The sequence below is a fragment of the Cyrtonyx montezumae genome, unplaced genomic scaffold, assembly GCF_038088225.1.
Source record: "Cyrtonyx montezumae isolate F1298 unplaced genomic scaffold, pur_monq_1.0 scaffold_2, whole genome shotgun sequence".
Taxonomy (NCBI): domain Eukaryota; kingdom Metazoa; phylum Chordata; class Aves; order Galliformes; family Odontophoridae; genus Cyrtonyx; species Cyrtonyx montezumae.
Window position 1 is genome coordinate 45,147,872 of NW_027071936.1, and position 14,087 is coordinate 45,161,958.

The 14,087-nt window shown below is 40.6% G+C and overlaps 1 protein-coding gene across 1 annotated transcript in view; it reads left to right on the top strand.

Annotated features, from left to right (window-relative positions):
- The first annotated feature begins 4,435 nt into the window (after positions 1-4,435).
- The window catches only part of GABRA4 (gamma-aminobutyric acid type A receptor subunit alpha4), a 34,848-nt gene continuing 25,196 nt past the window's right edge, over positions 4,436-14,087 (top strand). Inside the window, exons 1-3 of the mRNA XM_065737070.1 lie at positions 4,436-4,570; positions 4,684-4,802; positions 11,586-11,653. Coding sequence (XP_065593142.1) covers positions 4,488-4,570; positions 4,684-4,802; positions 11,586-11,653 — 270 coding nt within the window. The 5' untranslated portion in view covers positions 4,436-4,487. The remainder of the gene's footprint in view (positions 4,571-4,683; positions 4,803-11,585; positions 11,654-14,087) is intronic.

Genomic DNA, 14,087 nt, shown 5'->3' on the forward strand with positions numbered 1-14,087 from the left:
TCTGTATGTAGTGGTAAATAAAACATTCTTCCATAGCTTTGGCTAAAGCTGCTTTTGAGGCACGGCCAGAATATCTACTTCATCAGAAATCATTAGGAAGATGTATCAACACAGGGGCAGTAAAAAAAGTCTATTTAAGTTATTCAAGTACTTTCTGAGCATATGGTGCTGGGCAAAAATAGTCCCCTTCTTACAATAGTCCATGATGGGTGAGATATCTTGGGAGAAATTTTGGAAGAATTGGTGGTAAGAGCTAAAGAAGCTGAGAAAATGCTGAATTCAGAAAACATATTTAGAGACCAGCAGTCCAGACTGTGACCACTAAAACCTTTTTCAAGTCATCAGTCTTTTAAAGAGACTTTATGACCCAGAAATTCTTTGAAGTGATCAAAGATGATTAAAGTAGTAGGTTGTTTTGTTTTGTTTTAATCAGTATATATCTGCTGATGACAAATAATCATCCTGAGAGTTTTTGTATGCGTCTATGCCACAGATGTGTTACAAAAAAATCTGGAATTCACTAAATGTGTGATTCAAATTTGAAAAGTAGCCAGGACAATGGATATATCAAAAGGCATAAGTAAGTATTCAGAAGTTATATATCTGTTTTACAGGGCTGTTTAATCTCTGTCTGGTCTATTTTGTGTTCCCTTCAAGCCTCGTTTTTTAAAAGTTTCAGCAGCTTATGGGTGATGCATTTATTCAGAGATCAAGGATAGTGGTTTCTGTTTTCAATATTAGTCTTAGTAAATTACTTATAGTGCATGATAAGGGAGATACTAACTGCTGGTAAGCATCTATATGTTCTAATTTTCTAGATTTAGAGAAATCTAGATTTCTCATTTAGTTTTAGCACACATGTGGGGAGTAAATGAAGTCAAATAGCACTTCATTCTACATCACTATACTGTGCAGCAGGCAGAGTGTGACAGAGAGGCTCCATGTCTACCTCTTCTTATCAAAAACAATCTGAGAATATTCTAGGAGTACTTATTTATTGGTGCCCTGGCATGGTACAGCCACAGATCTTTCAAACTAATGTTACCATTGCTGAGAAGACAAACAATATCAGTATTATCATTTGTTCTAAAGAACCTGGATCCCTGAATCTCTTGAAAGACAATGACTGAGTTTATTTTCTACCTGTAGCAGAACTACTGGGCCTGCAGCCCCCATGTTTCTTGTGACTCCAGGCACAGATCTGTGAGGGGGCTGACTGATAATGCTTCTCAGGACACTTGGCTGGAGACATCTTTACTAGTAAATGACACTCAATTTGTCTATTTTGGTTCACACAGGTGTCTGTACATGTAATAAACAATTTAAACCCAAGGATGTTCCCAGCTCCAACAGGATGTTGTTGGCTTCCTTCCACAGCAGATGCTAGAGCTGGGTTTTGTCCTCTATCTCTGACCAGCCATCAGAGTTCTTCCCATTTCTTAATTATCATCTATTGCTTTAATTTTGTGAATTTGTTTTCTGCCAGCAACATTTTTCTGAGATATCTCTAAAGCAGTTAATCTCACTGTTCTGCCGCATGGGATTACTTTTTCTTACAGGGGACTGTAAAAGTAGCAATTCTCTTTACTGGAGAACACTTCTAAGTACTCCCTTGTAATAGTTCATTCTGTAACATGGGAAAGGAGGATCTTTTGATATATGTGTACCCAACAGCAAGATTATGACACAGTGGGTCAAATGTTAGCCCGACTAGTTTATTACAAATTCTAGTTGCTTAGGAAGGTGGAGAAGGGAAGAAGGGTGGAGATAGGAAATAAGGGCAAGAAGTTTTTCTAGAAAGCAAGAGAGACATAATCACCACTGGGATTCTGAGGTAGCTCGTAGCTGAGACGCTGATCTCCAGTAGCGATGGGTTGTTGGATGTTGTGTTGTCCGGTTGACAACGACTTCTCTTCAATTTTCTTAACGACGGTACAAACTTCTTTATAAGTCCAAAGTGGTCGAGTCAGTTCTTTTTGGTGTGACAGCTCCCGTGTTTTGGATTTCAGCAGGAATTTCTTTGTTCCCATCTTCTGCTCCTTGCCAGCAGACAAGAAGGAGCAGTGAGACGCCAAATTGTATCCTTCCTTTGCAGGATATAATGGTATCATCCCCCAGTCTCCCGTAACAGTTATTTGGTCACAGACCACATCTTCCGCCAGTAAACACTCCTGAGCACTCTCTTTCGAAGGCAAACAACTCCAAAAAAATGCTTTCAAATGTAAAACTTCCCACAAAGTGATGCCCGCCATCACATGGCGACACCAACCACTCGTTTCCTTGATAAGTCAGAGTCTCATCGCAAAAACTGCCTCATGAAAGCAAGCTTTGAGACATGAAAAAAACCAATTGTCTTTCACGGGGACTAAGACTAGTCCAGAGAAACAAATTACATCCGTTTATACACAAAAGGCCGATTAATGCTGGCAAGCTTAACTAATGTAGGAAATTAGCCTCCTGAAGAGCTGCTCATCCTTGCTGCTGTCAGCCCTGATCAGATTGCTAATGGAGCCAGGTAAACATTTGCTGGTGTGCTGGTTTCTACCTGGGTGGAGTTAAACGGACTGCTTTCACAGTCCTAAGTGACCTTGGATTGACATCCTACCATAGTCCAGGCTTGTAAATACTGCACGGAGTTACATGCGCTGTCCGTAAATTGGCTGTCCACATTTAGTTTTTGCACAGCATTCATCATTCCAGCAAGACATTCAGGAAATGAGTATCTAGGAGGACTTGGGGCAGAAAAGACAAGTTTCAGATAGGAGAGGAAAGGTGGAGTAGCTGAAAACAAATTAATTCTTTAAACATTGACCTAGCTTTGGTCAGAACTGGAATCAATATCACAGTAGTACTTATCACTTAATCAGTCATTCAGCCCTGTTCTTCAGTCTGCCATGAAGATAAATTCAAGTGGGATAAAGTCGTGAGTAAAAAAAAAAAAATTAAAAAAATCGTACTTTCTGTTGTGATAAGACCACCTTAGTGCCCAGTGCCTTCTATTTATTAAGGAACATGCAAAACACAGTGGCTGTACCTACGAGGAGAGCACTGCTGGGAAATGTCTGCATTTCTTCTGTTAAAATATCAGGAAGCAGACTCATAATCTGCAGAGGCCTAAATAGAGCTTTTAAAATTGGAAGCAGAACTGAGTGCCTGGAGTTTTTTTTTTTCAATTATTTTTATTTATTTATTTATTTATTTATTATTTTTTAAAGGTAAACAACATCAGCAAGCTAAATGGATTTGAAGCACAGCTTTAATTGTTTTCCAACCAGAAAAGGGCACCCTAGCTGGAACAAGCTCTAAATACAGTCAGGAAGATTTCATGTACAGTAGTTCCAAGGATAATCAAGCATCTCAGTGCTTGGAGATACTGTAGCATGTAATGCATAAAGCCTTATAATGTCAGCATAAACAGTACTGTAGTCTTGAGGTCAATTACAGTACCTGATCCATGTGCTCTGGCACAACAAATTTCACCATCTTCCTTGATATTAACATGCAGACCAGCCTCCAAATCTAAAGGATTCTGCAGCATATCTGGTCTGAAACTGTTCATTGCCAGTGTAAGTGTGTGAGGCAAAAACACTCCGTACATCTCTTCCCTTTCTTCCCAAAAGTCCCTGATAGAAAAGCAATGCTTTGGAGTGGGTTTTACAGTAATTGCTGCAGAATCCCTTGGACCTTAAATAATGGAAATTATTTGGGTCACCAACCTGGCTTTCCTAATTATAGGAAAGTAAAAAAAGGAAAAAAAGAAAATACAACGTGACACAAGTCCCTCATTCTGGCATTTCTGCCTCCAGAAGTGTGGGATAGCCCACTAGCTTCCATTCCTTTCAGGCGCGCTCTGTTTTAACCTTGAAGTCACAGCCCTTTCCCTCATCTAGCACTGTTACACTGCTAGCAGCAGCCAAGGGACCCTCGCTGGGAATTTCTCCCAGCTCTCAGCTTTGTTTCCCCCTTCGGGAGAGGAGTCGACCAGGGCAAATGAAGACTTCACGCTGCAGACCTCACTAGGACGTGGTGGGGAAAGAAACCATCCATCTTCACACATAAGCACACATCCTCCGCAGCATCTCCTCGACCCGGAGAGCCCGAGGCACGGAGCGCCGGGACGAGGCCTGCAGGGCTCCCTAAGGGCACGGGCGGGCTGAGTGCCGCCTCCCCCGCGGCTCCGCTCCGCCCTCCCCCGGGCGGGAGGCAGCTCTCGGGCAGGTTGGGCATCTCCCGGCCGCCCGGAGGGGGCTGAAGCTGCCCGGGTGGGAGAGCGGGGCGGGGCGGCGCGGGCCGGAGGCGGGTGCGGCGAGGACCGGTGCCTGTTGCCCCGAGAGAGTTAACGGCGCGGGGAAAGTCGCCGCTTCTCCGCCCGTGCCCGGCTCCTGGCAACCGGGGCGCCGCGCATGTAGGGCCGCCGGGGACTGCCGGAGCCGCCGCCGTCCCCCGCCCCGGACAACGTGCCCAGGCGTGAAGTATGGCATGCAAAGATGGTTTCTGCCAAGGAGCCAGCCATCGCCATGTCTTCGGGTCTCTCCATCGCCCTCCTACACTGCCTGTGCCTGGCGACGTGGTGAGTACCCCGGCGGCGGGGCGACCCCGGCCCGGTTCGTGGCGGTACCGCTGCCCCGAGCCCCGCGCCCGCTGTCGGCGGCTCCGCTCACCTGCTGCCTCTTTGCCTCGTAGTCTCACCGGGCCGCCGGGACAGAGCAAGAAAGAGGAGAAATTGTGGCCGGAGAATTTTACCAGCATCCTCAACAGTCTCCTGGATGGCTATGACAACCGCCTGCGCCCGGGATTCGGGGGTACGGTCGCGGCGCGGCGCGGAGGTGACCGCCGTCCGTCCGAAGGGCCCGCGGGGAGCGCAGGGCTCAGCCCGGCTTTCCGTGCGCACCGCCCGGACCGGGGAGCTGCGGGCACGCAGCTTGGCGGGGGTGGGAAGACTGTCCGGTGCCAGGATCTGCTGCCCCCCCGGCGCCGAGTAGAGAGAGGGTAGTTCTGTCTTTGCTAAGGGGTCGAGTCTCTGATGGGCTCTATCCAACGAGTTAAGGAAAGCCGGCGCTCGGGAACCCGGGCACGCAACAGTATCCATGGCTGCTCCCGTTAAAGCTCGGATTTAAAGTAGTTAATTGCTGTGCAGGAATCGGGGATGGAGGAGTCGTGAATTTGCCCGCACCCGCGGTGTGAATGTTGGGTTTCAGTCCCTTCTATGCCCCCTGTGCTGTGAGTGAGAAGCTGGGCTAGCTCTTCTGTACAGATCTGGTGTTACTGTTGGGACGTGGAACCGAAAATAACCAGGATCGGGACAAAATACAAATTTATTTTATAATCTGGCACGGAGCTATTAAAATATAGATTTGAAAGTAGAAAAAGGTTTAAAAAGAAGTGCTACAGTCCTTCTCATGATGTGCAAAGCTAGCAGAGCATTTTATAGGCTGCCTCTATACAGAATTGAATGAGATCCTTGTGTAAGTTTATGATGCAAAATACTTTCTTCCTCCCCTGAAAGTACCTTCCTCATACACATGATGCATCCACACTGACATACATGCCAACACATTCCACACATACTATATATTGTGCTCAAATGCATGATTTTTGCTGATATCATTGATCAGTTCTTTATTATTTTCAGGGTATTGAATAAATGAGACTTCCCATAGCTTAGCTTAAGTGGAAAGGAAGCTTAATTTATTGAACACCCAGAGGAATCATTAAGAACATGTATTCTTTTTCCATCTAGTCTCTGCAGAGAGGTTACAGACACTTCTGCATGCATACAAGAGATGTGCTATGTTTGGCACCATTTTAGGTTGAATGCCAACTAATTAGTCATCTAGCAAATATGCTTTATGAGCATTATCAGATTTCTAAAATTAAACAACTACTAAATATGTAATGTGACATACAGTTTATGTTGATTTTTATTTTGATACAGTTGTCACTTGCAGGATATTTTGCAGAAGTAGACCTTTTTCTACAGTAAGTGCTGCAGACTTTAAGCAAAATGCTATCAAGAAGGAAAAGTTTCTTGAATCTCCTTGAACTTCTATAACTTCAGTATTGAAGTAAATAATACAAGGAAAAAACCTTCAGATTTCAGTCTGAGGAAAACATCTCCAGGTGTATATTTCATGAAATGAATATTACATATTTTCTTACTTCTTTCTTTTTTATAGTACCTAAATCTATTGCCTTTAAGTTTTGAACTTCTAAGTAACACATGGGAAAACCTACTTCAATTTTGAAAACATGGCCTAGCACCCTAGCTCCTTAGTGCAAGCTATTGTCACCTGATTTGACAAAAACAATAACTGAAAACCAGAACCAACCAGAAAACAAACTTCCCCTATCGTGGTCAGGTATGACCTTTTGAATACAACTCAACATCATCTGAGGATTAGTTAATAATATGCTATCCAGATTAAGTTTTTACTATATTATATGCTTTTTGCTGATAAGTCTTTTTGTCCAATGGGACTTATTTCTTGGAAGTGGGTCACTTGCCATTATAGAGCATAGCAAACAGATGTCATCATAGTGGGAATATTTAGAGATGGAAAGTGTAGTATGTTTTGGTAACACTAAAACTGTTTTATGATGAGCAGCAGGATATTTATTTTTGTTTTATTCCTGAAGCTGATTCACCATCTAGATTGCACGTGGCTCAAAATGAAATGTTTTATTTTAAGAACAAAAGGCCTCACAGTGGTTTGACTGATGCTGATTTCAATCTTCAAATCAATGAAAACCCTTCTAATTCTGGTGCAAGTGGTGTTTAAAATCAGACTTGGGGAGCTAGCCTTATTCTGAAGTTTGCTGGCATATTCTGGAGTTACTATAAATAACAATTCATGAAGATTTTTACATGTCAAGTAGAAAACATTAAATTTGGGAGATTTTTTAAAACTGATCGCATGTTGTTGGTGGTTATTAAGAGGTTGAGCATGTAACATTTTGTACCTTAATAAAGAATATAGATCTTGTTCTGTTATATGCTGTATAGTAGCATTGCATACTGGGAGGGTAAACAGAAGAATGAAGTTTCCCATGTTATTTGGTGAACACTGTGTTACAAAGCTGCTTCATGAAAGAAGTTAGAAAATCCAACAAGTTGCTTTCAGTTATTAATCGTTGCAAGGTTTGGTAGTGTAATAAACAAAACCAGAAAGGTTAATGAAAGAGGTTGAAAGTTTCCCTGGACTTTGTATGGGTGGAATCTAAATCCTTAGAAGGAGAGAGAAGCAAAGAGATTTCAACAAGAAATTTTGTTAAATGGAGCAGAATAGGCAGTTTTATGTGGAGAAAAAAAACCCTCAAGTGCTGTCAGGAAGACTTTATATGCATAGCAGTTTGAATTTCAGTAGTGGAAAAGTATTTAGGAACTAATGAATGAAGTAATGCTGCATGATGTTTTGAAAATATTGTAATGGATGAAGTCAGTTATATTCTTTACTCTGTATGAGCTATCTTGCTTCTGTCCTCGATTTCAGAATGAAGTTTTTAGTGTATGTGGATTTCCTAGTCATATCCATCCTGTAGACTAACAGATCATAAGCACAGAATGTTGCGGAAGTTACTTGCAGTGTAATCAATGAGAAGCATCATCTGCTGTAAAACTTCATGTTATCCAAGTGCTCTTTTGATTCAGGTGTAGAATTCTGAAGGAAAACCACTTATGCCTTCACTTCAGTTTTTATCTCTTTTTAAAATTTTGCATATGACAAAAAACAAACAACAACAACAACAACAACAAAACAAAGAAAAAAAAGAAAAAAAACTCTCTGGAAAATTGCAAAACCTCGATTTTCTCTGTAAATCTCTTGTTACCTTTCCACCAGTGATTAGATTCAGAATGGTTGTAGTACTTCAGATGACTTTTTGATATAAGAGCATTATTCGCTTGGAATAAAAGGCCTGAATCTGAGTTGCCATTTTAACACTTCTGTGGTTTTAGACCTTGCATGACAAACTCCTGACAGAAGTGAGGGCCTGTGCGATCCAATTATTGGATTCAGTGTGGATCCAATTATATGGCATTGGGCAGCACTGGAAACATCTTGGCTTCATTCTCCTTGAATCCTCCATTCAGGTATTTATAGACATTGATTCACCTGAGCCTCCTCTTCCTCAGGCTGAACAGTCCCATCTCTCCCAGCCTCTCCTCATATGAGAGGTTCTGCAGGCCCTCTGTCACCTTGGTGGCCCTTTGCTGAACTCTTTCCAGTATGTCCAGGTCTCTTATAATGAGGGATTGAGAGCTGGGCACAGTATTCCACGTGTGGCCACACCAATACTGAATAGAGGGGGAGGATCACTTATTGAGATTATATATTTAATATTTTGTGGTGTCTTTTAAAACTTATGTTATATGCTAACTCATTACACTTCATTTAGCAAACCAAGACTTCATTTAGCAAACCAAGAAGGAATGCAGCAATTGGGGCAAGTTATAAGAGCATCCCTTGCAGTGCTTTTTTTATCTGCTGATTCTAATGATTTTTTTTTCTTTTTCTGCTAGGTGTATCTCTGATCTTTTGGAATTTTGCTTTTCAGTAAAATTAAAGGAAGATGATGTTGTATGACTTGCTTCTTGTTCAAGGCTCTTAGGCTGACTGAGAAATCCTCTGATGTTAGGTCTTAAAAATCCCTTCTGTATCACCCACAGCATCCTCCTGACTCCTTGTGGTGGTGTTGCCCATCAGTTAGTGAAAGCTGGTGCTCTCTTTCCCTTGGTTCTGCTCATTTTTCTGAGATACAGTCTGGCATGAAACCTCATTGTCTGCTACCGAAGTGGCAGTTGCACTTCAGCTTTCTGTTCAGAAGTTGCTATGCATGCTGGCTCATGAGTAGAAGGATCAGGACCATGTTCATTTACTCTTCTTTTTTCTTCCTCTTTCTCCTGATCTCATAACTGTTAAATTGCAGCAGGATACCTGAAGGAGACGTTGGCCACTGTCTCCCTTAAGAAGAGTGTGTGAGAGCATTTCTACCTCTTCTACATTGTGCAGTGTTCAACTTATGAGTGTTTCTGAAGTTTTACTTCCTGTCAAGGCAAGAGGAGTGACTGTAGTCAGGAAAGAGATGCAGAATATATATGAAGAAGGCAAGACAATTTTCTATTTGGAGAAAAGAGGAGTATCTACATTATTATCTTCTCTTATTAAAAAGCACCTCATACATATCCTTCAAGATTCCATTGTCCAGCATAATAGATTTTGTAATTATTATTAATATTTTTAGATTACAAATGGATGGGCTGTGAGCATTATAAAGTGAAGGTGATGTTTTTTCTTGGGCAATTGTCCAGTCTTCTTCAGCTGATGAGAGCAGATGATTCAAATCCTTGTTAACAGGATATGGTGTTATATACCTGTAGTTGACTGGTTTGAATTTGGCCCAGGTTCACAATGCTTGAAGTCATTACCATCTGTCTGTTGTTCAGTGACCTATATAAAATTAGCTGATATTCTTGGTCCAGTTCTTAGTAGACAGGTGCCCACGCTGTGAAAACTGGCACCACTGTCAGCCTTGTTGGCTGTCTCAGCAGAGAGTATCTGCTGAACAGACAAAGAAACAGCATTCTCCTCATTTCTGGAATTATGTTTTTCCCTTTTCAAGGTTCAAATATGGTACTGGAGGAATATAAAAGTTATGTGCTGTTGCATTCATTGTGTTTGTCTCTGGATAAAGAATGTAGTCCAAGAATTTGAATTCCACATTTATTTTAAGAAATGACCTACCCAGTTCTAAATTCCCAAGAGAAATTTTGCATGTAGCAGATGTCCTCTGCTATGGAATTAAACCAGAGAACATGCTTCATACAATTGCTTTTCATGCAGCTGGCAAAAATTTGAAAAGAAAGCACCAAATCTTTCACAAACTGTTCTTAAAAAAAAAAAAAAATTAAAAAAAAAAGTGTATAGCAGTCACTTATTTATTTATTTTTTTATTTCAGATGTAGATGTGGGGAGTGATGTAATGTAATTTCATGTATCCTGAGACTGATCTCATAACAGTCACAGTAACTGCACTTAGCATTTAAATTGTACTTTGCGTGTTGAAACGTTTGTACAGACTTGTTTGCTAATGTTTGCAGTTGCTTGTGTGACTTTTGATGGCAAAATTTGCAATCTGCAGTGAGCTTGTGCAGGTTTTGACTGTTTACATACAGTGGAGATCTCTGTGGTGACAGTTGCCTATGGAGACGAAAGGATAATGGAGTCCAAAGTCTTTTACTGGGAGCTCTGCTGTAGTTCAACCCATATGTTGGTATTAAATGCATGGGAGAGCTGTCTTATGTTCCTCTTCACAGGGTTAGGGCCTGGCATCACTTCTGCAGCCCACATGTAGCGTTTCTATCAAGCACTGAACTATTCTGGCTTTTTGCAGGGGTTGCTTTTAATTCTTCCAGAGCTTCTTTAAAGCATATTATCTTGCAGGCAGTGATTCAGACTTAACCATTCCCACTGCAGTGTGTAGGACTCTCCTTCTATTTCATTGACATAAAAATACACACCAGTATGTTAAAAATACTTCTTTGGTGTTCCTGAAGATTTATGGTGGTTAGATGCTTTCTGAACATCCATTGAAGGGGAAGTACAAACACTCATATTTAAAATTGGTTGCCCTACATTTTATTGCCAGCTGTAGAAGGTTAAGTTTTCTAATAAACTTGGCTGGACTGTGTTTTCAAACTGATACTCTTCAGTAAGAAAGCCAGCAGTTTTTCATAAATTTGTGCTGTGTCTTCATTACTTGAATTAAGCCATTAGGTAATGCTTTGATCACAGTATTTTAACTATAATTGTTAATAATCAGCAGCTTTGTAGCCTTTTACATTGCGAACGGACGTAAATCCTGTGTGTAATTACCCAGCTGTAGAGTGATGCTACTCTTATATTTCATGTTTATTTGTCCTGTCTCGAAGGAACTGATCATGTTGACATGAAATTGCTTTCTCTGATGGTTGCTTGCCATTCCCAGCTGTGAATGTTCAAAACCTTGGTGTTCTGTGTCATAAATAACAGTAGCTCCTGCAAGATGGGCTATGCAGTAGCATGTGAACCTAAGTTCAGACCCTCAAGGATAATAAGATACCCATCTCTTACTTTGTCAGTGTTAAATCACTTAACTGCTTCTCTGGATGTGGATGCAGCTCTTGTTCCTGCAACAGTAAATTGCCCAGTTCGTGGCATAGTAGTATCTGTAATCTGGTTATTACCAGTAAGACTGAATGTTAGCAATAGGGACTGTGGGGAATGTGGATTTCTTGAATTATGTGTTTGTTAATCAGTGTGGTGTTTTCCATAAGCCTTTTAATTTGCTGGTACCTGTTTTCTTATCTGCTCAGTCAACGGTTGGTTTTCTAAATGGAAATTTGCATGCCTTTGATTTACTTGTGAGGTAAAGACAGTAGAGCAGTGCTTGTTATTAGAGAAATATCTGAAATGGCCTGTATTTGCATTTTGCTCTTGTTTGCCCACAGAACCCCCAAAGCAATAACTGTTCACATGCCAGCAATACTTATGACAATTGTTGACCTGCAGAATTTACATTTTCTTTCTTACTTCCTTTTCGTATGTTAGGTCCTGTTACTGAAGTCAAAACAGATATCTATGTCACCAGTTTTGGACCTGTTTCTGATGTAGAAATGGTATGTATTGCTGGAATAAAAATGTCCTTTCCTTTTTCTGAGAAACCATTAACTGCAGTAAGGAGTGGACACTTAATTCACATCTTTGTACTGTTCTGTCAATCATACAAAGTAGACAAGATTAGTAACAGCTTAATTTATAGCTTATAATTAGATACAGCAGGCCTGATTCTGGTTGAACTTGTGCTGTTTTTTGTCTGGTTTAAGGAAATTACTTCCCGGAATTTAAAACAGATTTTTATGGTGTAGAGACAGAATCGGGCCTTGTGGGGAATGTCTCAGTAAGCATACTGTTGGGAAAACATGTAATGTCTTTGAAATTGCCTTTCATTTCTTGAATGCACATTATTCTCAGGTGAATAGTAATGACATAATTTCACAAATACTTGTTGACATTTTCATTTCAGATGAATTCCCTTTGTTGATCTTTGGGCCGCTTTCAGCATCAATTTCAGCAAATGTTTGATTGATAGGAGTTTTCATAACTGTCTGCAGAAATTGAATGTCAAAATGACATGCATGAACTATTCACTGAAGACAAACGTTACATTTGGACATATTGTTATTTGTACCTGAAAGGCAACTGTATTTGAGGTCAAATCCAGTGTAATGTGCCAGCAGCATACCCTTAAATCACATGACGGTTTCTCATTTCTTGGATAGTTTATAAAAACATGGAAATGACAAGGCCATATATACATTTTATATTTATATGCCTTTAAGGGAAAGGTTGTTTCATGGCAGTAACTTCCTTCAAACATGGTGCTATCCTGCACTTTCTGGTGTACCTGACTGGTTCTATCCTGGGGAAAGGTATGTGACAGCAAGATATTTTTATTCAAAGTCTAGTTTCCTATACCAGTCTCATGTAGAAATGCATCTTATACCTTCAATAGTTATTATGCACAGTATGATGCTGTTCAATGTGACAAAGGGTACAAGAATCTGGAATAGTAAATCTAGTAATGTGTGCCTCAACTCTAAATTGAGGGCTGCAGTGAAGCATTTTATGCTCTACCTCATGAGAAAATATTGGTTTCCTTGGAGAAAGCAGGAGTGAAAACAAGAAAAGAAGGTAGGTATGGGCAAAAAGAGAATTCACAGCAGTTGTTTCCTGTTTTGTTATTAGGGATTGATTAGGAGGCTATTCAGGGTTCCTGAAATGGTTTTGGAATCATTTTATCCATTGTGGCTGCATTCATAAACCTTGCTGAAAGTGCAGTGTGTAAGGGTTTCATAATGGAGGATGATTGGAACGTTTTTTTAGGAGAGCTGGTTTAGTTTGATACTCAGAGTTATGAGAACGGTTGAACTCTCGTTTTACAAAATCTATCACTTAGGTGCTGATAATGGAAACTGCTACTACAAGCTACAAAATTACTATCAAGAAGTTAGAGAGAGGAGAGACTTCTCATAGATTCACTATTGTAATGCAAAAGCATTAGTGCTTCTGTACTAGGCTTACCAATCCTGAAAAAAGTACACAGAGGAAAGTTAACATTCATCAGTTTAATAGAGAGATACACATACTACTGGGGGAAGCTGGCTAGTCAGTCTCTGCCAAGATCTCAATACTAGTGGTGATTGACTGGTATATCGTCCATCCTGGAATTACCCCCAGCAGATGCTAGTGGCAGCATGTAGCAACGTGTCTGTTAACTGTCCTTAGTACCACAACAATTTTATATAAGGCTGGGAGACAATAAAGCATTACATATCAGGCAGTCAAGGCCATTCACAGAAAGCAAGGGCACTTAAGTTACAGTTACAGAGCAAATTTCTTCTCCATGCGGAAGCTAGAGGTGGTTTACTTGTATTCCCAAGCTAACATGAGCTCTTTCTCACGGGCTAGTCACCTTTTCAGGCGACTCTGTATTTTTCTGCGCAACTATAAAGCACAATGGAGAATACATCCACAGAAAAGAAGACAAATATAATTCTAAGATGCATCGAACTTGTAGAGATGCATCCTTGCCCATGTGGATAGATATGGCCATACAAGTAGTTTAAGTGGTAATAATATTCAGAAGGGTTTCAAATGAAATAAAAAAACATTATTTGGCTTAACAGAGAGTTGTAGCTTTAAGTTGCAAGGTACTTAAGTTTCCTATGCTACCTTTTCCAAAGCCATGTGATTGTTTCCTTTGGCTATGAAATGCTTTATCTTCCCAAGATAAGAAATTCATTCCTTTGTCAATTAATCTGTGTGTGATTTCTCATGGTGTACTTGTGTCTGCAATTCTGCAGTTGTTTGTGTGTTTCCTTTGGAGCACTTGAAGGACTTTTCTGAGGAACTGAATGGAATAACTATGTAGTTAAAAATAAATGTGTACTTATGCAAGTCTATGTATAGTTCATTCTATGTGTTTTGTGGACATGAAAATGGAAATGTTTACCTTTCCTCCACTAAAAGTTTACCTTTGATCAGTTGAAG